General features: G+C 49.2%; 2 protein-coding genes across 4 annotated transcripts in view; one reads left to right on the top strand and one right to left on the bottom strand.

Annotated features, from left to right (window-relative positions):
* Window positions 1-11,798, top strand: part of NEK9 (NIMA related kinase 9) — a 46,537-nt gene extending 34,739 nt beyond the window's left edge. For both annotated transcript variants that reach the window (XM_055130215.1, XM_055130216.1), the window contains 6 exons: window positions 339-509; window positions 1,220-1,279; window positions 3,512-3,711; window positions 4,846-5,001; window positions 6,795-7,007; window positions 9,345-11,798. In XM_055130215.1, coding sequence (XP_054986190.1) covers window positions 339-509; window positions 1,220-1,279; window positions 3,512-3,711; window positions 4,846-5,001; window positions 6,795-7,007; window positions 9,345-9,467 — 923 coding nt within the window. In that variant the 3' untranslated portion in view covers window positions 9,468-11,798. The remainder of the gene's footprint in view (window positions 1-338; window positions 510-1,219; window positions 1,280-3,511; window positions 3,712-4,845; window positions 5,002-6,794; window positions 7,008-9,344) is intronic.
* A 133-nt stretch (window positions 11,799-11,931) lies between these two features.
* Window positions 11,932-25,987, bottom strand: ZC2HC1C (zinc finger C2HC-type containing 1C). Of its 2 annotated transcripts, none has more exons than XM_012933118.2 (3): window positions 25,898-25,987; window positions 22,753-24,087; window positions 11,932-15,570 (listed from the first exon to the last, which is right to left on the bottom strand). In XM_012933118.2, exons 2-3 carry the CDS (start codon window positions 24,067-24,069, stop codon window positions 15,307-15,309), a joined length of 1,581 nt encoding a protein of 526 aa, XP_012788572.2. In that variant the 5' UTR covers window positions 24,070-24,087; window positions 25,898-25,987; the 3' UTR covers window positions 11,932-15,306. The 2 variants fall into 2 exon arrangements, with proteins under 2 accessions (XP_012788572.2, XP_054986192.1); XM_055130217.1 differs by lacking the exon at window positions 25,898-25,987 and adding an exon at window positions 25,775-25,837.
* Window position 25,988: the final 1 nt, after the last annotated feature.

Consider the following 25,988-nt stretch of genomic DNA (forward strand, 5'->3'; position numbering starts at 1 on the left):
CCACCAAATGTCAGCACCAGAGAGTAGAAACTCTTAGTCAGTGCTCCTGTCTCCTAAACCTTGAGCAGAACCTGTCATCAAGTGTATGGGGGAGAGGTGGTTGGCAGCCCCCCAAAGGTTAATGAGGAAGTTGAATGATTGGCAGCACTTAGGAATCATGGTCGTATTGCCTGGGTGGGATCAGGAAGAGTTTAGTCTGTATAGGGGAATAAACAGCTGCCTTCCTCGTTTGGGACCCAGTGGGAAATCTTTGTAGCTCTCAGGCACAAAGATGGGCACACCAGCGCTGGGAAACCAGTGTTGTATTAAACTATTGCTGTTTGATTTTTTTATTCTAGATAACCACATTTTTGCTTGGGGAAATGGTGGTAATGGCCGCCTGGCAATGACCCCCACAGAGAGACCGCATGGCTCTGATATCTGTACCTCGTGGCCTCGGCCTATTTTTGGATCTCTGCATCATGTCCCCGACCTGTCTTGCCGGGGCTGGCACACCATCCTCATTGTTGGTAAGCTTTTTGTCTGTGGTGGTGGGGTGGCGTGGACAGGGTCGACCACACCTAAGGCTTGATGGGGTCACGTTCTTAGAAGCAAGTGTTTTACAGGGGCCAGAGGCAGCAGCGTCCCAAGCTGGCTAGTGTCACGTATCTTTGGGTTCAGCCCCCCTCGCCCTAGAGTGTGCTAATTCTAATAATCTATTTATTTATTTGTACTCAAGCTCTGTGGAAAATGTTCTGTCCACCTGTAGAAACCAAATTGTGACTGCTTTCTGCCTAAGGCTGACTTTGTTATGAACTAGATTATAAAAGCCCGTGTGACCTTTTATGAGTACATTCATTCTTTCAACCATCGGGTCAAAACCAGCTGGATTTAAGAGCCGCCTGAGGAGGAGGAGGAGGACCTTTGTGAAAGCCTATTCTCTAGGCCCTGTCCCTGACAGAGTGTATCTGAGTCTCGGGATTGGCACCGAAGCGTGGGTGCTTGGTACAGTTCCCCAGACACTCAGAGAACAGCCACTCTGGAGAGCCACTGCTTTCCATGGTGAATCTGTCTAGAGTAGCTAGTGGACTTTCATATGAAAATCTAAAACGTAAATAATAACCATAAACTTATCTACACTCAGAAATAGCAGTGATTGCCTAAATTCACTCCCTGTCCGAGTCTTCTGTTCCGGTTTGTACCTACAAAGAGTGCTTATGTACTGAATATTTTTCCTCAGAGAAAGTATTGAATTCCAAGACCATCCGTTCCAATAGCAGCAGCTTATCCATCAGAACTGGTAAGTAGCCGTGGCTCGGATACCAGTGCTTTTCTGAGTTGTGGGCCATTGGGTTGAATTTCACAGTCTTCCAAAAAAGGTTAACAGGATATATGTTGGGAAATGTGGACTACAGTGGTCAAGAGGAAGGATACTATTTGGGTAGGTTTCACAGTAAAGACTTTCACATTGTGGTCAGAGCTAGAGAGCACATCCTTGCCACTGAGCATATGGAAGTAATTAGGTGGTTTGTCCAACTTGGTCATGTGAATACTCATTGTTCCTTTCCTTGGTAGACTATGGATTCTGTCTGCCCTTTACATCCACAGCCTTCCCCGGGGTAACTCCTGTGAGTGGAAATAGTGCTACGAAACCAGCTTCTGGCTGTGTTCTTTTCACTGCTTTATCTATGGGTCTTTGTAATTTGGAATTGCCAGGAAGCTGAATCTTTATTCCTTTCTAGTTTTCCGTTTGCTAGAACACTTTAGTTTTTCAGAATCTGTATTCTGACATTTTGTAGAATCAACAAGGACCCAAAATAAAAAGATTAATCTTTCTAAAGAGAAGCAGTTCAAATTGGATGTAGAGTTGAACTTTAGTTCACCCATATACATTTATCTTCTGTTAGTTTCCTTTTGCTCAGTATCTCTTTGTTCAGATTACTGTTACACATCATAACAAACATATCTTTCCTAAGCACAACTGTTTTTCTGGAAAATTAAAAATTCTTATGGGGGCGGTGGGGACTGGGGGGGGTTGTTTTGGGGCCTCAGCTATGCTCATGGGATCCTCCCAGTTTTGTGCATGAGATTCACTCCTGGCATTTCCTAGGGGACCGTGTGGTGCAGGAGATCTGACCAGGTCTCCTGCATGCAAATCATACGTGCAGTCCTTTCAACTATCTCTCTGACCCTGAAAAGATTTCGGGGCGGGTGTTGAGGGGCCACACCCAGAAGTGCTCAAACCCTTCGGGGTGAGGATCCAAAACCAACCAACCAAAGAAATGATAAACCCAAGACCAGAGAAATGGCTCAGAGGGCCAGAGCTCATGCTTTGTATGTAGGAGCCCCTGGTTTGGTCCCTGGCACCTCCTGGGCCACCAAGTAGTTTCTGGAGTAGACTCATACCATTGGGCATGACCTAAAAATAAACATAGAAATGATAAATACAAAGTAAAGTAGTAGTTCCATCTGGTTTGGAGGCCAGAGAAGGAAGAGAATTGCAAGGCAGGGGCTGGAACAATGAGGTGATAGTCTCCGGTTCTACACTTCCCCATAGCTCTTTGTGCAGCAGTGTAAACGCTCGGTGTCTGCACTGGCCAGCTGAGTAGCCTCTAGCCACGTGTGACTGTTAAGCACTCGAAAAGTGGCTCTTGGGGCTAGGGTGACAGTAGGTAGGGCATTTGCCTTGCATGTAGCCAATCTGAGTTTGAATCTCTGGCACCCCATATGGGCCTCTGAGCATCACCAAGTGTGATTCCTAGCACAGAGCCAGGAGTAACCTCTGAGCATCTGAGCATCACTGGGTGTGACCCAGAAAGAAAAAGACTGCTGTGATTGAGGCACTGACTGGGTTTTCATCTTTATTTAAAAGATAAGTGCTGTGTATGGCTAGTGCTGCTATATTGGGAAGCGCCAGTTTAGTTCTGCAAGCTTCAGAATAGCTAGGTGAAAATTGAAGAGTTAACACCTTTAACTCAGGCGTTAAAGAGCTTTTTCTGTAAGACAAGCCTCAGTTGAAGGTGCTAGAGTTGAATATCTCTGTTAAAATAGTGCACTCGACTTGATAGACCATTGTTGAGTGCCCGTTCCATGATGCTTTAGAACATGGATAATGTGCTCTCAGTGGAGAGATAAGCATGTTTGGGAAGTAGCAGTGGAATTTTCATATGAAAATATTCATGTACCTTGGGGCTGGAGCAATAGCACAGCAGGTAGGGCGTTTGCCTTGCATGCGGCCAACCCAGGTTTGATTCCCAGCATCCCATATGGTCCCCCGAGAACTGCCAGGAGTGATTCCTGAGTGCAGAGCCAGGAGTCAGCCCTGAGCATCGCCAGGTGTAACCCAGAAAGCCAAAAAAAAAAAAAAATTTGTGTGCCTTGTATGAGAATTAAAAATCTGGTCACATATATATATAACTGTTACTCCTCTTCATGCAATTCTAAGAACCTTTGTAGGGGGTCACTGGAGCTATAAGGTGGCAGCTGTCCGTGCAGTGTAACAGACCCTCTACTTCTGTGCTGTGTATGTCAGTGGTACAGAGCTCTGGCCCAGGAGGCGGCGGTGGGGGAGAGGAGGACGACAGTCAGCAGGAATCGGAAACTCCTGATCCGAGCGGAGGCTTCCGAGGAACGATGGAAGCAGACCGAGGAATGGAAGGTTTAGTCAGTCCCACGGAGGCCATGGGGATCAGCAGTGGGGCCAGCAGCTCCTGTCCAGGCTGGCTTCGAAAGGTAAGACCTTCTGTACAGATTCCTTAGTCAGGATCTCTCAGCAGCCCAAATACCCCTTTATCCATCTGGCAGCAGGCATGTAGGCTGCTGATCTACCTGGAACTGCACCTTCGGTTTGCTGTCCTTTTTACTCCCCATGAGATAGGAAATCTTTGAATGTAAATTAATACAGCCTTTCTTGCAAGCAGTTTGTGTGGTTTGTATGTGTAAAAACTGTGCTGGTTCATTTAGTACTGTGGTCTGTAGAAGTTGAATATTGGGATGATTAGAATGAAACATGAGAGTTAAAGATGGTCAAAACACTGAGGAGTGGAGAGATAGTACCGTGAGTAGAGCGCTTGCCTTCACGCAGGTTCAATCCCCAGAACCCCATATGGCCCCCTGAGCACTGCCAGGAGTAACCCCTGAGCAATCCTCGGTGTAACCCAACCAGGGAAAAATAAAAACAAGAAAAAAATGTTAAGTAAGAGCAGTGTATGATGCCTTGGGTTTGAGCCCTGGCACTGCAAATAAGTAAATAAAACACACAAAAAACTTTTTTTGGAGTGGATTACTTTATAAGGAAATTGGTTCCAACAGTAGGACTATGCAGCAAAGGAAAAAATGACTGTAGTATCATGGATTCTTTCAGGAAATACGTAATACATAGCTATTGTTTGAGCAGTCGTCATCAGTTGAAGATGGAATAGTTGGTAGTTATTTTACACACACACACAGAGTCTAGACAGATGATGTACACAGACATATACAAAATCTACATAGATGACTGGCATATGGTCGATTTCAAACTCCGTTGACAAGGCAGAACTTGATAGCGCCCTAGGAGCGTGCAGGAGGAAGCCCCGTCTCTTTGGCATCTGGCCGCCTGGCGGTCAGCCTCACTGCCAGGCCTCACGCTTCCCAGCCCGTGTAGAGGACGGATGGGGGGAAGTCGTGTGAGGCAGTGCAGACTGTTCTAGCCTGAGTGTTACTGGGTAGCAGTGCAGAGCATGCTGTGCAAAGGCCGGGTGTTCCGTGCTGCACCCACGGCTGTCCTGCCCCACTAGAGGGTGCTGATGTCATGAAAATGGGGGGCGGGGGCAGGCGAGGGGATCCCTGGAACCAAACTGATGAGACTTTCCCCGGTATGCCTAGGAGCTGGAAAATGCTGAGTTCATCCCCATGCCCGACAGCTCGGCCCCGCTCAGTGCCGCCTTCTCGGAGTCGGAGAAAGACACGTTGCCCTACGAAGAGCTGCAGGGGCTGAAAGTGGCCTCGGAGGCGCCCTCAGAAAGCAAGCCCGGGGCCTGGGTGAGCTTTTCCCCTCTGCGTCTCCACCAGGACAGAGTGGCTGCTGCTGCTGCTAGATTCTTGACCCCTCACTAGCTCTCTTCACCTCCCGCCTGCTCTGCTGCCGCTCGCTGCACTGTGCTCCGTCGTACATGAGAGCTAACCCGAGTGGCTGCCCTTGCCTTTCTCTGGCAGGGTAACACCTTTCCACACCAGATGATCGTCTTTTCTTCCCTCTTTACTTTAGAAATCCCACACTTGACACTCCTAAGTGTAAATCGTTTTTTCTCTTTGACTCTGGTAGGGCGGGTTAAAGGTACCAGATGTAAGAAAGATTGCTTAGGGCCAGGGAGACCGTGCAGGTGGTAAAGTGTATACTTTGATGAGTAAAGCCCTGAATCCAGTCCCTGGCACCACCAAAGAAAGGGCAGAGGAAAATTAAAACTCCTAGAAGAAATTTTAAAAACTTTTGAAGCCGTTTCGGTCCCCAGCACCACATATGGCCCCGCAAGTCCCATGAGGCGGGGTGTAGCCCATAGTCCCCAGAAAAAGCAAGAAAGGGGAGAACACTTTGGGGGCTGGAGAGATGGTATAGCAGGTAGAACACTTGGCCAGCCCAGGTTTAGTCCACAGCACCCCTTATGGTTCCCTGAGAACCTCAGGAGTGATCCCTGACAGGCTAGAGCCATAGGACAGTGGGTAGAGTAAAGTGCCTTGCACATTACAGATTTGCATTCTATCTCCGGCATCCCTACGGTTCCCCATGCACCTCTAGGAGTAATTCCAGAGTGCAGAGCCAGGAGTAAATCCCGGAGCATCGCCGGGTATGACCAGGAAAAAAAAAAAGTAAAAAGTGATCGCTGAGCATGGAGCCAGGAGGAAGCCCTGAGCACAGAACCAAGAATAAGCCCTGAGCACTGCAAGTTGTTGCCCCAAAGCAAAACCACTGAAACTTCAAAGTGAATGTTTGGGGTTACCTTGGGGGTGGGGATAGGGTTCAGCATGTTTTAAGGAATATCAAAGTATCTACCCCACCCCCCCACAAAGATCTCAGAAACAGATGATGAATTTTGACCTCATAATGGCATCCTAGACACTGTTCTCTTGCCTTAGGTTTGAGCTGTTGCTACTATAATTTTGACCAAATGTTCTGCTACATTATCTCTCCAGCCCCCAAAGTGTTTTTCCCTTTCTTGCTTTCTTTGGGGGGTTATGGGCTATACCCTGCCTCATGGGCCATACGTGGTGCTGGAGACCCCAAACGTTTCAAAAGTTTTCTTATTTCGGAGCTGGAGGAATAGCACAGCGGGTAGGGCGTTTGCCTTACACTCGGCCGACCCGGGTTCGAATCCCAGCATCCCATATGGTCCCCTGAGCATCGCCAGGGGTAATTCCTGAGTGCAGAGCCAGGAGTAACCCCTGTGCATCGCCAGGTGTGACCCAAAAAGCAAAAAAAAAAAAAAGTTTTCTTATTTCTTCTAGGAGTTTGAATTTTCCTCTTCCCTTTCTTTGGTGGTGGTGCCAGGGGCTGGATTCAGGGCTTTGTACATTTTCTGCTACTGTACATTTTCTGACTGTCCTTCATGTTTCATCCTAGTCCCTTTGTGGAGAGGGGTGGTCCCTGGCCATGCGTGGGGAGCCGTGTGCAGGGTGTGAGGCCAGGGCCCCTGCCTGGCCAGGCTGTGCTCCTGCCCTTGGAGCTGTCTCCCCAACCCGTATCCTGCCAAGTAAAGTCTGAGAGCATCTGGGGGGTGTTCAGATGGAGCGGCTGTGGCACCCTGGCCGACCGTGACCCCATTCTCTTCTCTGGTCAGCCGCCTCGGCTGCCCGCTGCAGGGACAGGCGCTGGGAAGGGCACGCCGGCCCCGCCTCCTCCGTGCGCCTGCGGCACTCTGCGGGCGGAGGTCGAGAGACTGCAGGGGCTGGTGCTCAAGTGTCTGGCCGAGCAGCAGAAGCTCCAGCAAGAGAACCTCCAGATCTTCACCCAGCTGCAGAGGCTGAGCAGGAAAGTGGAGGCAGGGCAGCAGGTGAGAGCATAAAGAGCATAATTTCCACTGCTGTTTCAAAGAATCACAAAAATCAAACCCCAAGGATTGGAATAGGTTTGGTCCTCTGAAAGACTTACCTTTTGTTGATGTAGCTTTTGTAACTAATCCCAGAACTCTTGGCTCTGGCTCAGGCACTGGACTGAATCATTTTTATCCCCTAATCCATGTTTTGGGTACTTTTTTTCCTTTCACTTTTTACTCTAGAACACACTAGCCATTACAAATTCAATGAATTCCCATATACCCACCATCTCAATTCAACAAATTTTAACGTTAATGTGTTTCAGATGTATGTTTAAAACGTGTTAAATGTTTATAAATAAATAAAATGTGGGTATACATGTATATTTTGACATAATATACATCTATATGTACATAGGTGTGTGTATGTATATATACATACAACTATACCCACACACATTTTAAACACACCACGGGTTCGTTATAGTGTAAACTTTTGGGGGGAGGGTGCTTCACACCCAGAAGTGCTCAGGGATTACTCCAAGTGGTGCTCAGGGGTATGCAGTGCCAGGGATTGGGACTTGGGTGTTCGCAAGCAAGGCAAATACCCTAGCCCTCTGTGCTCTCTCTCTGGCCCAATACATATATTTCATTTTCAGTTACTGATTTGAGGAAACCAGGTCATTTTAACATAAATGTCCCACATTCTGGATTAGGCTGGTTTTCCTGGGGCACTGCTTAACTTATTCTCCTTTTTTCCCTGTTATTTCTATTAGAAGTTAGGCTTAAGATTTGATTAAAGCCGGGGGCTGGAGTGATAGCACAGCGGGTAGGGCGTTTGCCTTGCACGCGGCCGACCCGGGTTCGAATCCCAGCATCCCATATGGTCCCCTGAGCACCGCCAGGGGTGATTCCTGAGTGCATGAGCCAGGAGTGACCCCTGTGCATTGCCAGGTGTGACCCAAAAAGCAAAAAAAAAAAAAAAAAAAAAAAATTTGATTAAAGCCAAATTAGGGGGCTGGAGCAATAGCACAGCGGGTAGGGCGTTTTTACCTTGCACGCGGCCGACCTGAGTTCGATTCCCAGCATCCCATATGGTCCCTTGAGCACCGCCAGGAGTAATTCCTGAGTACAGAGCCAGGAGTAACCCCTGTGCATTGCCAGGTGTGACCCAAAAAGAAAAAAAAAAGCCAAATTAAATGTTTTGGGAACAAATACTTGATAGGTCTGATGACGCAGTACTGGTCCTGGGGGCCTCAGTGTTGCTCCCGTGGTGAGCCAGGACTGGGGGACGTGGCCCAGCCTCTGGCTTTGCCATTTATCAGCTCTGTGTAGTGGGGGGAAATCCCTTTGTTTCTGTGAGCCCTGGTTTCTTACCTAAGAGAATAAATAACTACCTTCTGCTTTGTATGACGATTTTGAGGATTAAGTAAAGTAAGGTCTATAAAAGTACTCTGGAAAGTAGAACTCTTGAGTTAAACCTGGGTGACTGGCAGCTGTAGCAGGCATGAAGATTTCTATTAAAAAATCAAAAAAATGGTACTGTGAGGAGCAGGAGAGATAGTGCAGTTTATAGGATTCTTGACTTGCATGCAGCCTATCCAAGTTCAATTTGTAGCACCCCATATGATCTCCCAAGCCTGCCAGAAGCCACCTCTGAGTACAGATCCAGGAATAAGCCTGAGCACCACTGGGTGTGTGAGGGCACACCCAAAGAAGAGTTTTATGACTTCTCAGAAAACTATGGTTAGAAATTAAGTGTTTGATGCTTAAGGCCAGGGAGATGGCTTCCGGGCCTCGGACCCTTGTTTTGTATGTAGGAGCCCTGGGTTTTATCCCCAGAACTGCATGATCCCCTAAGCGCACTGCTGGGTATGGTTCACCCCCTCCCTCCACACCAAGAAAATTAAAATTTGGCATTGAAAATCTCTCCTGAGGGCCAGAGCGATAGCACAGTAGGGAAAGCGTTAGTCTTGCACATGCAACCTGGGTTCTATCCCCAACACCCCCTATAAACCCCCAAGCACCGCCAGGAGTGACTTCTGTTTACAGAGCTAGGAGTAACTCCTGAGGATTGCCAGGTGTGGCCCAAAGAAAAGGAGAAAGAAAATCTATCCTGGGGGCCGGAGCGATAGCACAGCGGGTAGGGCATTTGCCTTGCAAGCGGCCAATTCGGGTTCGATCCCCGGCATCCCATATGGTCCCCCAAGCACTGCCAGGAGCAATTCCTGAGTGCAAAAGCTAGGAGTAACCCCTGAGCATCGCTGGGTGTGACCAAAAAAAAAAATCTATCCTGAACTGCTGGGAGTTGGCGGTGGAAGTGTTGTTAATGGGAACTGTGTTTTCCCTGGACAGGTGGGGATGCATTCCAAAGGAACTCAGACAGCAAAGGAAGAAATGGAGATGGATCCAAAGCCTGACTTAGACTCCGATTCCTGGTGCCTCCTAGGAACAGACTCCTGTCGACCCAGCCTCTAGTCTCGTGAGCCTGTGTGGCCTCCAGGAAACTGGGGTGCAGAGGACTTCACAGCACACTTACTGAATGCCGAGCGCGCTTTCCTGGCTTTGTTCACTTGCAGACAAGGAGCGCGAGGCGGAGGGTCTGGAGCACTTTCCACAGACACTGGGAGAGTGGCGTTGCCTTTTAGATAGGATCTAGGAGTGGTTTTGTTTGGAGGATGGAAGGGCCCCGTGGCCCTGGCTTTGTCCTGACTGCCATAGCGACAGCAGCTCTGTACCTCATCTGGGACCCCACCTTTGAAGAGGAGACACAATGCTCACTTTAATTTCACTGGTCGCAGCTTATATCCCATTTATCATTTCACCATTACTTGGAAGCTGCCTCGGGATTCGACACCAGGCATTGCACCTCTGGGTGGGAGAGGGAGAGTGTGAGGCTGAAGTGGGCTGGAACCGAGCCTGGCTCGCTCAGGGTCGTCCGGAGAGTGGCTGAAGGGCTCAGAGCCCTCTCGGGATCCCCGAGGACAGGAAAAGGTGTCTGTATTGTCGATCTAGAAAGTTCAGTCGCTTCATGCAGCTCCGTGCTTTAGGGGGAAAGTGGACGTAGCTTTCCCTGAGGGCTGGCTGAAATGTCTTCAGTGAGGAGTAGCGGGGGACGCGCAGGGCCCTCCACGTCCCAGAGCTGGAGTTCCAGGCTGTGGCCAGTACAGGGTGGGCTCGTCCCGCTGTGCAAGAGACCTAAGAGACGAGGTATGTGACAGGAATTGAGTCAGTGGGCCTCTAACATCCGGGTTAGGAAACAGAAAACCATGAGGGAGAAGAGGTCCCCTTTGGCTGCCTTTACTGGAAGGCCTCGGGTGCCGGAGCCTTCTGCCCGCCCCAGCGAAAGGCGGCTTCTGTGTCCGCCTTCAGGCTCCTGGAGTCTGGTGGCGGCGGCCCCAGCCACTCCCTTCCCACATGTCGTCAGTATTTTTCCCCTTTCGGTGTCTTGTGAAGCCGTATCAGTGAGTCTCTCATCTTCCCTCCGTGAGTAGCCTAAAGCCAGCACCAGACCCTGGCAGTCCCGGAAGCCTCGCTGAACTGGTAGAACCTGCCAGGTGAAAGCAAGACTCTGGCCAAGTGCTCCCTATGTGCCCGTGCCGTTGCGTCCTGGTAGGCAGGAGCGAGTCGGCGTTCCAAAGGGGGCAGTAGTGTCCTAAAAGAATAGAATTTCTTCCAGTCAAGGCCAGTGTTAAGGATGTGAGCTGTTTCACCTAGCCTTACAGAACGTTCCTTTCAATAAGACATGCTTTGGTGAATCTCACATCCTCTCTCCTTAAGTGAATTTTTGTTTCATTTTCCCATACTAAAAAAAAAGAAGTAAGTTTGGGAATATGTTCAACATTTTCAAAGAATCTGTGCTATGAAATTTCAGCCATTTCTCTAAACCTGGTAGAGTTAAGGCGGGTGCTTGGGGGGAACCCAGGGCTGGGATGGGCAACTCTGTTCATTGGGATCTTTTTGGTTTGACGTTCCCATTGTTTTCTCAATTCTGGGAAGCCTAGTACAGGGGTACTAATGCTATCACTGACGCCTTTCCTTAAATTAAGGGACGGGCCCAACCCTGTATAAAGGTCACAAGTTCTGGGGACTTGGGGTTTGCTCTACACCGACAGTGGGTTTTGGTTCATCATGTGAATGCAACTTTGACTCTTGTGAGGACTTAATCATTGAAGGCCTTTCCTGTTCTGCAGCCCTCGTGCTCACCATCTCAGCAGGCCTGAGAGGCTGGGGCCCTGTGGGTCTGGCTCGCACGCACTGACGCTCCGTGGACCTGCGGAACACGGTGTGTCGCCAGGAGCGCTCGAAGGGGGAGCGCGCTGCGCGGGGCCGGGGTCATTCCCCAGCAGCAGAGCGCAGTGGTCATGCTGTTAGCATGGACCCGCCCCCTGGGAAGTCTGGGTTTACTGTTAATCTGGCTGAGAATATAAATTCTGTGCCTTTAGAGACAATTTGCACTTTCTCTGATTGTGCCTGACACGGCTGTATGATATTTCCCACCAAACAGCTATGCAAACAGAAACCAGTTCAAAGGTGGCAGGGGAGAAGGTGTGAGGCAGCAGAAATGCCTTTGAGTGGTTTTCTGTCGTCACTCATTCTCTTATATTTTGTCCTGTTGTTTTTTTTTCCCTTATGCTAAGTGTTTTAAGTTTTCCAGTAGTAATGCTTTTTTGAGTTAAAGTATAACCTGACTTACTCCTCTGCTCTGACACTGTTGCCAAAGAAGTAGCTTACTCTGAGCTAGATTGTTTGAAAGGTTGAAGGCAAAGTGGTTTGGCATTTCTGTTTTAAATAAACGTTTAAACTCTCGATGAGTTCTCTGCCTCAGTAAGCTTGCACACAGACCTTCCACAGGTGGGGGTGAAGCACCTAGATTCTAGGCCCTTCTGAGTCTGATTCAGTGAGTCTTTATATTATATAAATAATCTTGTAACAGAAATAAGTCTTTGCCTTTTCTTTTCGATTTCTTTTTCTTGCTAACAATTAGTTTTGCTACAGTTTTCCCCATAAATTATAAAATACAGTGCTTAAAATGAAGGGCGGGGCAGGGAGGAGGGAGGAGGAGCCATTACAATAGGTAGGAAGACGCTCTTATACTTGTCTCTTTGGTCTCATGAGCTTTTCCAAGTGATAATGCCAGCTGGTATTTATAAACCTTTTCCCTCAAAGAGTCTGAACTGTACTTGTCTCCTGAGTAACAGCAGAGGTAACTAAGCAAAAACTTAGTGGCTAAGTATTCCACTAAGTTTGAAGCAGAAGTAGCCTTCAACTCACATTTCCTCTGGCTTGCCATATATTTAGAAAGATCCACATTAGAACAACTCTGGAGTGAGGATGTATTGTAAGTAAACTCAATTAAGTGCCTTTTCTTGGGCCTCCAAGGTAGGTATGTATGGTACTATCAGACAAGAGTAGACTACAGTCAGGACTATAAAGTACTTTCCTTCCTGCTGCAAAGCAAAAAATCATTTATTGACTGCAATGATTATGGAAACATGCTGACCACCAGACCTCACAGAATTATGAACACTGGGGAGAAAAACACCCTAACACATCTCTACCTCCTGCGCAGTTGTGACGAGTGATAAGTTGATAACCAAAAGCAAATAAATGTTGGCTCAAACGTCCTGTGCTTTATTAAACATCCAACTGTGAAGAAAGATTATCTCCGCATATCTGCATACACTTTGAAATATGTTTTTCCATGGGGGTCTCACCATGAGATCTTTCCAGTCCCTTAATTTTCGGTCATTTTGTTCTAGAGCCCCACCCAGTGATGCTCAGGGCTTATTCCTGTTTTTCCTTAGGGATTACTCCTGGCATGGCTCAGGATCATATACGGTGCTGGAGATGAAACGTGAGCTGGCCTCTTGCAAGGCAAGGGCCCCAAACCCTTAATCTTTTGAACTTTGAAGTTGAAAGCTTCTGTACTAAAGTTCCTAAAGTGGCATGGTGCCTGGACATTACCAGCAGCATGCATTTACACAGTTACTCTCTGCCATCCTGGAATTCTTAGCGCAGAGGTTCTTACCTCTTCCCAAAGACCAGATGAAGATAAATTTAAAATACTCATAGATATGTCCAATAAAACCAGGCTTAAACATGTTGCCACTGAGGCCTCTTTGGCAACACAGGAATGGACTCCTGCCCCCTCCAGGCACACATTTGTTCTCCCTTGAGGGCCCTGATCTTTGGTCTTGGTTCAGACTTCCTGAAGTCCAGTGCCTGTGGGGAATACCCTCTGACCACGGCCAAAGGCAAGCAGCCGAGTCTACAGGTGGCCAGCCAGGATGTGAGCACTCCGTCTAGTCAGAACAGAACCAGCACTGTTTCATTTTCTTAGTTTTGGGGCCACACACAGCAGAGCTCAGGAGAACCACATACAGTACCAGGGATTGGACCCTGGTCTGCCCTGTGCAAGGCAAATGCCGCCTTGACCCCTATGCTCTCTCCAGCCCATAATTGATTCTGGTCCCCACTTGGCTGGTACTGTGCAGAGCTGCTGGCCCAGTGTTACTAGAACTCCCACGTTTTCAAGACATTTTTTATACTGCAGTTTTTTAAATGTCACATTCTGTTTTAAATATGCCAGCCAAATAAAACATCTGGGGGGCAGAGCAGTCCACTTCGCAGCCCAGCCACAGGGCATTCTTACCATCTCCTGCTTTTATCTTGTGTGTGAAACACTGCCTCATTAAATGGGTCCAGGGAATGCAGAGAGTGGTTATCTGGAGTCTCTGCCCCAGGTTTCAACCAGAAGTTCATTGTGTGATCCTTCTTTTCCTTTGCAACAATTTAGAACACAAAGCAATTCAACCCGCTATTTTTTTTTTCAGCGTAGCATCTTCACAGCTGATGCATTAAACTCTCATTTCAAATTGGTCTCATCTGTGAGCTCCGACACCCACTAGAAGATGCAGAGGAGTGTCTATCTGTTGCCGAGTAAAATACCCCTAAAAGTCTACACAGGCACCTTTGCCCAGATTACGATGGGTGATATTTTTTTCTCGTCAATATTAAAACTAAACAGTATGAAGGGCCAGAGAGATACTATAGCAGGTAGGGCATTTGCCTTATATATAACAAATCTGGGTTCAAACCCCAACACCCTGGGTAGTCCCCAAGCCCAACCATGCGTGATCCCTGAGCACAGATCCAAGAGTAATTCCTGAGAACTGCCGGGTGTGCTCCTTCCCCCCCCAAAAAAAGTTTGAGTAATGCTCCTGGGATGACAGCCCAGACAGCCTTTCCGAGGTGCTGGCTTCCTCTTATCTGTGCTGACATTAGCCCAGCAGGACATTACTTAATCCCTTCTCCCACTGGACAGGTCAAGGATTCTTTCTTGTTAAGTCTGAAATCCCTAAAATCTCATTTATCGAGGGTCTGATGACAAAGGTTTCTTGTACCGGGCATGATCGTACACAGAAAATTGAAAACAGCCTGGTGCCTGTCCCTGCAAAGTTCACTTTCAGATCTAGGCGTTGACTGTGGCCTATCGGCAGGGCATGTGGCCCTGCCGGGTCCTGCGTTGCGGGTCATTTTGCTGCCTCCTTTTTAAAAGCCGGCTGTTCATCCTGATTGGAAGCAGCAGAGTGCTCGCATTGGCTGCGAATGACGTTTCTGCCTTTTTGTTTCACATATGAAATCACACATAAGAGCCACGGCAGAGCACATAGTGTGCACCTCCCACCACGACGGCCCCACCGAAGATGAGGCTCCCAGGGCCACAAGAGCAGAGGGCTGGAGCCTGTCCTTCCCCTGCAGCAGGCCCGCTGGGGGCCCGGTACCATGATGCTCCCCCTGAGCCTGCAGGCTGCCTCTCCTCCCCAAGGGAAGAAAAATGACGCAGTACACCAAGGCTTGGGTCCAGTGTGCCTGAACCCGCCACACTGGCTTTTGCCCAACAGCAGCCCCTGTTCCCTCGAGGTCCAGAGTGGCTTCCCCCGACCTTGGAGCCAAGCTTGTTCTCTCTCTAAGAGATTCTCCCTGGCGAGCCTGGGCCTCCGCTGGGGAAAGCTACACAGCAGGAAGAGTTCACAGGAACCACGGGCACATGCCGGGGCGTTGGCAGGAAGGTGGCACAGGCGGGCTTGCGAGGAGAGAGCTTTAGTGCGGCCGCTTTCTGCCCAGCAGACCAGGTGGGCATCTCCACTGTGCCTTCGGGCAGAAACGAGGCACCGCAACCCACGGAGGGGTGCCGAGGAAGCCCACCCCCTTTCCGCCTGGTCTGGGAGGTGTCAATGTCATGGCCCTGCGCTGTGCCTCCCATGGTTCTACCCCCAGTTCACCGCCCCTCGCGGTCTCTGCCCTTCCCTGCTCAAGTGCAGTGCTTCCTGGGGGGCGGAGGGCGGTTCTTGATGGTCTTACACTTGGGGATGTGCCGCTCAGCCACCTTGGGAGCAAAGTGGCGGCTGCAGTGAGGACACTGGACATAGTCCGGGTTTTCTGCCGGGGGGATAGGCGGCAGCTCCGAGGGGTTGCCGCCTTTGGCGATGACCTGCTGGATCTCCCGGGCCTGGCGCAGGGTGCGGATGAAGGACTCGTGCTTCTGTCTCCAGTTGCTCTTCGGAGGAGGCTCAGCCTGTGAGCAGAAGGCAGGCGGGTCATTCAACCTGACGTTTATTCCGTCTCCCGCCTCAGCCACCACGCAAGCCACAGGGCGCCAGGACTGACTCGCCAGAGGCGGCCCCGGGACCTGGGGGCTTGTCCCAGCAGAAGCCCAGCAGGCAGCTGCCTTTCCACACCTCCACGGGACAGCTGCCACTTGCATCGCCTGTGCACGGCCTGTGCATCGCCGGGTGTGATTCAAAAAGCAGAAAAAATAAAAAAGAACTGACCGGACCAGTTTCACACTCAGGAGATCAATCCTCTGGGGCTGAAAATGGTAGCTAAGGAGAAGTGCGGGCGGATTACGGGACTGCCGGCCTCCCTCCCTCGAGTCAGCTCCGGAGTGCAAGCCTGGCCCCTCAGGAGGCGAGGCGCTCTGCAGAAACGGAGCAGCGCAGAGAAAAGCCACCAGGCATTGACTTGGAGGGGCTCCAGCAGAAAGGGTCACCAGGCCGGTTCCAGCACTGCCAGAGCTCCAAATGAAGGCTCACGGGTCCATCGCCTCACGCTTCATGAGGCCGTTTTTCCACAAGCCCCACTGCAGCTGGAACCTGGACAGTCGAGGGCGAGCAAGTCCCGAACAAGCACACGGACACGGGTGCCCAGACTCGGGGAGCGGCAGCGAGGCCGGTCACAGGAGAAAGAGAAAAAGAAATTTTACCAAAACACCATGGTGTCAACAAGAATACATAAAAAGACAAAAATTATAATAAATTAGAAGTTTGTGGGGCTGGAGCAATAGCACAGTGGGTAGGGCGTTTGCCTTGCACACGGCCGACCCGGGTTCAAATCCCAGCATCCCATATGGTCCCCTGAGCACTGCCAGGAGTAATTCCTGAGTGCAGAGCCAGGAGTAACCCCTGTGCATTGCCAGGTGTGACCCAAAAAGCAAAATATAAATAAATAAATAAATAAATTAGAAGTTTGAAAAAAAACAGGCTGGAGTGATAGCACAGCGGGTAGGGCGTTTGCCTTGCATGCAGCCGACCTGGGTTCAATTCCCAGCATCCCATATGGTCCCCTGAGCACCGCCAGGAGTAATTCCTGAGTGCAGAGCCAGAAATAACCTCTGTGCATCGCCGGGTGTGAACCAAAAAGCAAAAAACAACAATAACAAAAAAAGCAATGTTACAAAATAAGGACAAGAAAATTAGTCACAGGAACCAGAAACAGTGCAAAGGCTAGTCACCGGCTTTGCATGCGGCCGCAGTCGTGATTCTAGTTGAAACCCCTGCACTGCCAGGCGTGGCCCCCGAGCAGGGAGCCTGGAAGGATCCCTGAGCACCAATGGGGTGTGGCCCAAAATAAAAAATTTTATGCGGGGATAGGGACATGGTGGAGGGTAGCAAGATGAAAGGTAGAAGAAAATCAGGGACTGAGGAAAGAGCTTGAGGGTATGAGAGCATGCAGGAGGCCTGGGTTCATCCCTGGCACAACCAGCCCCTACACACTGCCAAGTGTGGCAACCACCAACCCCTCTCCACCACCCCCCCCCCACCACACACACAAGATTAGAAATCTAGAATGTCAAGTCTAGGAATCCCAACACCTGATCAACTGGTGCTCAAAACAAAACAAAACAAAACAAAAACAATTCCTTAAAAAAATTAAAAGGGAATTAAAGAAATCATACAGGGGCTGGAAAGAGACTGCAGAGGCTAAGGTGTTTGCGTTGCATGCAGTTGTGACTGTAATCCTAGTTTGAATCCCGGCACTGCATGTGATTCCCTGCACACCACCAGGTGTGGCCCCTGAGCAGAGCCCCCCCCCAACAGTACAGTAAACAAGCCTGCAAATAAATACTTGAAGATTGAAATGGCCTACCAGGTATTATTCCAAAACAATGAATATTTTTAATTGTCAAAAAATTTTAGGGCCAGAGTGATAGTCCAGTGGATAAGGCATTTGCCATGTACATGGCCTACCCAGGTTCAATTCCTAGCACCATCAGGAGTAATTACTGAGCTCAGAGCCAGGAATAACTTTTGAGTATCGCAAGGTTGACTCAAATTAGAATAACGCAAACTTTTAGAGAAATGAAAAAGGAGGGCTGGTCAGTGGTTGGAAGCTTGCCTCAGGTGTATGCAGGCAAAGGGCAGTTAGGATAGAGAAGGGACCATTATGACAATAGTTGAAAATGATCACTTTGGAGAGGAAGTGAATGTTAAAAGTAGGTAAAGGGATATACCTGATAACCTTTCATTATCTGTACTGCAAATCATAATGCCCAAAGGGGGCGGGGGGGAGAGAGAGAGAGAGAGAGAGAGAGAGAGAGAGAGAGAGAGAGAGAGAGAGAGAGAGAGAGAGAGAGAGAGAGAGAAGAAAAGTGCCTACTATAGGGAGGGGAGAGCTAGGAGGGAAACAGGACATTGGTGGTGGGAAATGTACACTGTGGAACAGATGGGTGCTGGAACACTGTATGACTAAAACCCAATCATGACCAATTTTGCAACAATAATAATTTTTAAAAAAAGAAGAAAAAAGGGCAGGGGAATAAGAGTTTCACTGATGGGGCAGGAACCACAAAGCACCAGATTTCTCAGCAGTAACACTGGGTAGGTGTCCAGAAAAGGAGTTGGAAATACCCTCAAAGTTCTAACAGAAAAATCAGTTCCCACCTTGAATTCCATATTCTGGCCAAAAACATCAATCAAATCTAATTTCTCAAATTGTAGAGAAATTTTCACTCATTCCAAGACCAAAAGTATGTCTCTCATCACCCTTGTAAGTAAACCTTTAGCAAAGCCAGGAGGAAGTGGACACAAAGGACTCTAGTAACAGGCCAGGACTGGAGAGAAGCAGAGAGAAACCCCAAGGCAACAGGGTCTACCTGAACGGGGCCTTGAGACGCCAGTCCTGGTTGGGGTGAGAAGAAAAGGAAAGGTAGGGAATAGGTGTTCAGAATTAAAATACAACCCCAAAAAATGCCAAACCAATAGATAATAAGAGATGATCGGGCGTTTACAAAAACATTAACAGGGATCTGAAGGGCCTGAGAGGCAGGTATGCGAGAAACCGAGCAGATAAAAGCATGAGTCAGTTATTAACTCCAGTTGTGTGCGGGCGGGTGGCATGTTCACTCATCAGTGAACAAATTTTACCTGGTCAATATAGTGTAAAAGCTGATACTAATTTAACCCATGATGGTTCAATGCAAGGGAGTGGAGGGATATGAAAGAGAACTTAACCAACAGTATCCATAAAAGGAAGTCAGCAGATAATGTGCAGAACTACTCAATCAAGGAAATCTGGGGCTGGAGCGATAGCACAGCGGGTAGGGTGTTTGCCTTGCACGCGGCCGACCCGAGTTCGATTCCCAGCACCCCATATGGTCCCCTGAGCATGGCCAGGGGTAATTCCTGAGTGAAGAGCCAGGAGTGACCCCTGAGCATCGCTGGGTGTGACCCAAAAAGCAAAAAAAAAAAAAAAAAGAAAGAAAATCTATTATCTCAAAATATAGACACATGTAGGACAGAGGTACATGTATCCTATATATATATATATATGTATATATATAAATATATATAGGATATATATGTGTGTATATATATATATATATACACACACAAAAAAAAGAAGCAAAAGCTTCCTCCAGGGATTAGATCCAGAGTGGGAGAAGAACAAGGCAGGATTGTTCACTGTGTACGATATGCATGACTTATAAAACGTACTCAGCTGTTTACATTAAATTTTTTAATTTATGTTTGCTTTTGGGGCCACACCCAGCAATGCTCAGGGGTTACTCCTGGCTCTGGACTCAGGAATCACTCCTGGTGATGCTTGGGAGACCATATGGGATGCCAGGGATCGAATCCGGTTCAGCTGTGTACAAGGCAAACGCCCTACCCACTGTATCATTTCCCGGCCCCTACATCAAATTTTAAAAAGAAGAAAAAGGACAGCTGCTTGGTCATCTGACACCCTTAATGATCACAGGAAAAGATGCTTTCCAAGGAAAAGGAAGGTGCCATCGAAAAATCTCACTTGAAACAGAAAAGGCAGCAAGAGACTCGGTTGTTAAGATATCTGGAACCTTTTTAAAAATTAAGGGTAAGTTCCTTAATTATATGATACTTAGTCAAAAACTTCGTCGTTTAAAAAAAATTGTGTATTGAGGGGCTGGAGCGATAGCACAGCGGGTACGGCGTTTGCCTTGCACGCAGCCAACCCGGGTTAGAATCCCAGCATCCCATATGGTCCCCTGAGCACCGCCAGGGGTAATTCCTGAGTGCATGAGCCAGGAATGACCCCTGTGCATTGCCGGGTGTGACCCAAAAAAAAAAAGAAAAAAAAATTGTGTATTGAAATTTTATTCAGTTCACACATTAATCACAAAGCACAGAGCCGTCCCTGTGCTCAAATGCATAATGTCCAGTAGAGGCCTGAAGTGGGAATCTGCCAGAAGCTCTGTGAAGACCGAACAGCAAGGGAAAAATCACCAGTTGTGACAGCAGTGGCCAGAGGAATGGCCTGGAGCTGTGGAGTAAGCCGGGTGACAGGATACCCTCAGTCCTGGTCCTTTCTCCCTTAATCCCCTCAAAGCAACACTTTCCCTCAAACATGTTTCTGGATCTGATCTCAAAGCTACTGTATTGGAGAACATAAGAAGCACAAGATTCTTCTAGTGCTTTGATTCTGGCCAGGCTCAAAGTGCTCCAGACAGCCGAGACTACCCCAACGCATGATTGGGTTGTTAGAAAGAAAACAGGAAAGAACAAGAACTGGTGATCACATCATTATCTACAAGAACAAAATGTTGACTTCTTGTTGTAAATGGGATTTCAGGAAGAGCAGCTCCAGGTTCTGGTTCCAAATGGAACGGAGTATTTTCTCAGAGTCACCGCATAAATAGTCGTTTTTAAAGGCTCCAGTAACTTCACACATCGGCTGTAAAGTGCCAACAGAAGGGAAGTGCTAACACAGCACAGAGAAGGGGAGAATAAAATGAAAACAGAATGGCACTCATTTTGCTAAATATGTAACTGTGATTTTAAATGACATGGTCTAGGCTTTTCAAAAATTTACTTGCTTGGGGGCTGGAGCGATAACACAGAGAGTAGGGTGTTTGCCTTGCATGCAACCAACCCGAGTTCGATTCCCAGCATCCCATATGGTCCCCTGAGCACCACCAGGAGTAATTCCTGAGTGCAGAGCCAGGAGTAACCCCTGTGCACTGCCGGGTGTGACTCAAAAAGCAATAAAAAAAAGGGGGGGATTGGAGCGATAGCATAGCAGGTAGGGCTATGCTATCTTGCACGTGGCCAACCCGGGTTCGATTCCCAGCATCCCATATGGTCCCCCAAGCACTGCCATGGGTAGTTCCTGAGTTCATGAGCCATGAATGACCCCTGTGCATCGTTGGGTATGACTCCAAAAAAGCAAAAGGCAAAAAAAAATTTACTTGCCACTTTGACTCTATTCCCCTAACTCTTCCTATTATCTTTAAATTTGTAATTCCTGGGAATCATGGCATTATTATTGTTATATTGTGTTATATACAATACAATAAAACCAATGAAACAACCTTGTAAGCAGACTTCTCTTTAAATAACAATCAACATACAAATCAGGAGGCAGGCCCCAGACAAGGTTGTAGACTAATTTATGGGCAATACTCTCCAGATCTGGATTGTCTAAATGTGTCTGTGACATTCTCCTGAACTTGGAGTCCTCTCTTTTTACAACCTAGTTTTCCTGCAGCCAGAAGAGTTTTGAAAGATAACCAAAAAGAAATCTCTTTGCTGTTAAGGGGTTTACACTCTAAATGGGGAGGTAGAGAGAGCAGAGCTGAATACAATCCAAATTTTGTGGTAGTTCTGTATATTAAAATAGCCAGTCTTAAGAAATAAATTCTATTATGGGGCTGGAGTCATAGCACAGCAGGCAGAGCGTTTGCCTTGCACGCTGTCGACCCAGGTTCAATCTCCGGCATCCTATATGGTCCCCAAACATCACCAGGAGTATTCCTGAGCACGGAGTCAGGAGTAACCCCTGAGCATTGGTGGATATGGCCCCAAAACAAAACATACCAAAAATGCACACACAAAGAAATTGGTCCCACTATAAGAGTGGTCAGATACTAGTCTGGGAGGTGGCCAAGCAGTTACCAAAAAAAAAGCAAAAAATTCTCTTGGGTGATAAAATGTTTCACGTTGGTTTTATTTATATATTTCATGGATTTTACATTTTCTATGGTCAAGTTTCCTTACATATATAGTCAAAAGAACATTTAGGAGACCATGAGTGAAGGTCTGGTATGGATGGAACCCAGGCTCTCACATGTGAGCCAGGCACTCTACTACTGAGCCACATTCCCAGTTCCAAAGGATTTGGTGAGGCAGGGAGGAGGTTCTGTTTATTTGTTTTGTTTTGTTTTGTTTCTGCCTACCGCTGTGGTGCTTAGGGCTTACTCCTGGCTCAGTGCCCAAGGATCCCTTTTTTTTTCCCCCTTAAAATTGAATCACCGTGAGATACGCAGTTACAAAGTTGTTCATGATTGGGTTTCAATCATACAATGTTCCAGCACCTGTCAGGGATCAGTCTTGGGGGTGCTCAGAGACTGAACCCGGGGCGGCTCCGTGCAAGTGCCTGGACTCCTATACAATTTCTCTGGCTCACGGGATCTTGTTTGTTTGCATCTAAATTTTGAAAGTCATTCTCACTCAGCCATTTAAAGTTGTGATCCCAGGTTGGGGGAGAAAACTCAAGAGGGCCAGCACTGCATGGGAGACCCCCCAAAATAAAATTGTCATCTCAAGCAAGCTACTTGATGTCTGAGACCTGATGTTTGAGCTAGTAAAGAACTAAATCCTCACCGAGTCCTGGTCAATACCACAGGAAAAGTTCACAGCGCCACACCGCAGGGGTCATCCGTCAATTCTCCGTCTCAGTCTCATACCTGGCATTGCTCAGGACTCCCCCCTGGCTCTGTGCTCAGGGATCACTCCTGATGAGGCTCTGGAAGCCATTAAGGGGATGCCGGGGATCAAACCCAGGTCAGCCATGGGCAAGGGAAGCATCTTACCCACTGTACTATCTCTCCAGCCCTTGCTCTCTAGTTCCCTCAACACAAAGAAATGTTTCTAAAGAAAACCCGTGAGGCTCTCACTGGTCCTGCCAGCCATTCCCGCAGTCAAATGCAAGCAGCCCTTGTTACCTTGACGAATGCCGCGCTTCCCTTCCAGTTCAAGTACTCCTCCAGTTCCGTGCCCTTGGCCCGCGCCCTGGAGGAGTCAAACACTTTCCTCTTTGAAGCCTGCATCCTGCTGCAGATGTTCGAGTGTCGCTCCAGCCGGGGCAGGAGAAATCTGCGCCCACAGTGGATGCACTCTCCCAGCTCTGGCTCTCTGGTGGAACAGCCAGAGCTGGAGGAGTCGGAACCCCGAGACAGGCTGGAGGTGCTGAAGGAGCCCTGCCCGGCCCCGGGGGCAGCTTCTGAAGGCTGAAAGAACAACGTGTCCATCAGTGGCCCTGAGCCCTGGTCCTGAATTCTGTTATTGTTCGCCACCAGTTTTTCCCTTCTAAGCCTCTGGAGTTCATCATCTGAGAACTGGACTGTGCCAGAATTTTCCCAAGACCGTTCCCAAGTGTCACCCTCTCCCCTGTCTCTACTGCTCCTCTCCTCAGAGCAGAAGACTGGGGTGAAGATGGGTCCATACAGGGCAGTTCTGTTACCTTTGACCGTCCTCCCGGGGAGGGTTATTCTCTGTATCTCTCTCTTCTCGCTTTCCTGGGCCTGTTCCCTTTCCTTCTGGATCCTTCTGAGTTCTTCCACTGTCTTCTTCAGCTTTTCCTTCAGGAGGGCTTCTTTTCTTCGGATTTCCTCCTGTAAGCTTGCCCCTACAGCCTCCAGTCGTTGGATCTGTACCTGCTCGGCTCTCTGGTGGCTGGCCATGCTGCCCTCCCTCTGCATGGCATCGAGAAAGGGGTCAAACACGGGTGAACCAAGACTGCCACAAGAAAACCTTCTTGGCTCCAGGGATCTCAGAGAGACGCTGTGACCCTTCGCACTGCATTCCTCACCTGTACTGTGGGATTTCCGGTGGCACACGGGTTTCAGTGGGTATGCCCTGTCCACCCCAACTCGCTTCCTCGCAAAGGGGATGAAGTCCTGGTGATTGGCTTTGAGATAACAGGGTGGAAGTTCTGAGGAGTAAACCAAGCCCTTGGCTGGACCCTGGAGATTGTTTCCAGAATCTTCCTGGCTGGTTCCAGCAAAATAGGAATGGTAACAGCTCCGGATTTTTATGCTGCCGTCCCATGTGGGGTGAGTATAGAGACTATCCAGGGCCACCTCTTTGGTGCTCAAAAGTTTATGCTGGGGATAATCCTTCAGGTGTACCACGGAGGGCCTCTGGGAAGAGCCGGCTTGTCGGTAGGGGTCTTGCTTGGTTGAGCGGAGCGCAGGGCCTTCCCTTGGATTATGTGGGAGCATAACACCCACTGGCAGAGGTCCCAGTTGGAGATCAGCCATTCAGGTCTGCTCGGAAGCCTACGAGTGATTTCAAACAGATATCTGTGAGGAGTCTGAGGTTCACCCCAGCTGCTAACATGAACCCTGACTGCCTTTTTCCTCCCCATATTTTCTTTCTTTTCTGTAAGCATCTGGTAGGTGCCAGACACATGTGGCCATTTGAGGATGGGGAATGAATGTGCCCAGGTGTCCCCTCACCAGCCAGTCATCCCTATTGACCGCCCCCCTGCTACACCGTGTTTTGCATTGTAAATGGGTTAAAGGCCTTTAAAACAGGAGGGGCAACCTCTGAACCTGGCTAGCTGCATCTTCCATAAGCCAAGGGCTATGGTCAGAGATTAATTTTAATTTAAGTCCTGACTTCAATTCCTGATTGGTGTTTTTTTTTCTCTGGTTTTTGGGCCAAACTGCAGAATCTCCTGCCCCCATGCCTGGCTGTCTCTACCTGGGAACCTCAGAGGGGGGCAGGTTGAGTTTCCCTCCCCGCCCCGAGCAGCCAAAGACCTCTAGAACCCAGCCACAGCCATGCTCAAGGCCCCTCTCCAGACACTCGGAAGAGTCTCACGCATGAAGGAACCGGCAGAGGAACCCAGGTGTGTGGGACCCAGGGCTGAGATGTCCAAGCCTGCTTGGTTCGGGACTGGGCTCCTTCACCCAGATCCCCCATTTTCCAGTAGCTTGGCAGACAACACCCACAAACTGTCCCCCTCCCACGCCATGTAATCCCATCAACGGCCAAGATCCAGAGACTATAAAACAAAGCCTGCAGAAGCACGCGGCCGCATTTGCTGCATTTGTTCTCCCTCTCAGAGAACCCAGCAAGCTACCGAGAGTATCTTGCCCGCACAGCAGAGCCTGGCAAGCTCCCCGTGGTGTATTCAATATGCCAAAATCAGTAACAATGATGGGTCTCATTCCCCTGACCCTGAAAGAGCCTCCAATGTAGCACCATTGGGAAGGACAAGTAAAGAGAGGCTGCTAAAATCTCAGAGCTACGACAAATGGAAACTTTACTGGCACCTGCTAGAGCAAATGGACCAACAACGGGATGACAGTGATACAGTGATAGAGTGATCCCTGGCTCTGCACCCAGGGATCATTCCTGGCAGTGCTCAGGGACCACATGGTGCCAGGGATTGAACCTGGGTTGGCTGAGTGCTAGGCAACTGCCCTGATCGCTGGACTATAGCTCTGGCCCTTTCAGCCCCAACTTTTTTTTTTTTTAAACAAGTTAGAAATCTGTGACCCAGGGGCTAGAGATAGTACAATGGGTAGGGCGCTTGCTTTTCACAAGGCCGGCTGGGGTGGTGGTGGTGGGGGTGACCTCCTGCACCCAATATGTTGCCCCCAAGCACTGCCAGTAGTAGTTCCTGAGTGCAGAGCCAGTAGTAACCCCTGAGCATTGTTGGGTGTGGGGATGGAAGAAGGAAGAAGGGGGAGAGAGTGAAGGAGGAGGAAGGAAGGGAGGGAGGAGGGTGGGAGGGAGGAAGGGAGGGAGGAGGGTGGGAGGGAGGGAGGGAGGGAGGGAAGGAGGCCGGTCAATGACTGGCACAAAGAGCTCCCCGGGCTTCCGTCTTGCTGATGCCAAGGAGATCAGAGACGGCTGGGGGCGGGCCCCCTCGCCCCGGAGTCCCGTCGGTAGCTGCGCGGTGGAGGCCACCTGACCTGGCCGCCGCGGGCTTTGGGTCCGGAACTCATAAGTCACCTTCAGTCCCAGGGTACCGCCCCGCCTGGGGACCCCGCTCTGCGGACAAGTCCTCGCTCTCCCGTGCCCTGGGCCGTAGGAAGCCGGAGGTGCTGACCCCATGTCTTCCCACTCTTGCCGTACCTGAGGCTCGGGGGCACCGCTCTCGCCGTGGGGCAGCCGAGCCCGCGGACCAACTGCCCGCCGCGCAGGCGCGCGCCGCCTCTGTTGTCGC

Source organism: Sorex araneus, chromosome 3 (assembly GCF_027595985.1).
Source record: "Sorex araneus isolate mSorAra2 chromosome 3, mSorAra2.pri, whole genome shotgun sequence".
Taxonomy (NCBI): domain Eukaryota; kingdom Metazoa; phylum Chordata; class Mammalia; order Eulipotyphla; family Soricidae; genus Sorex; species Sorex araneus.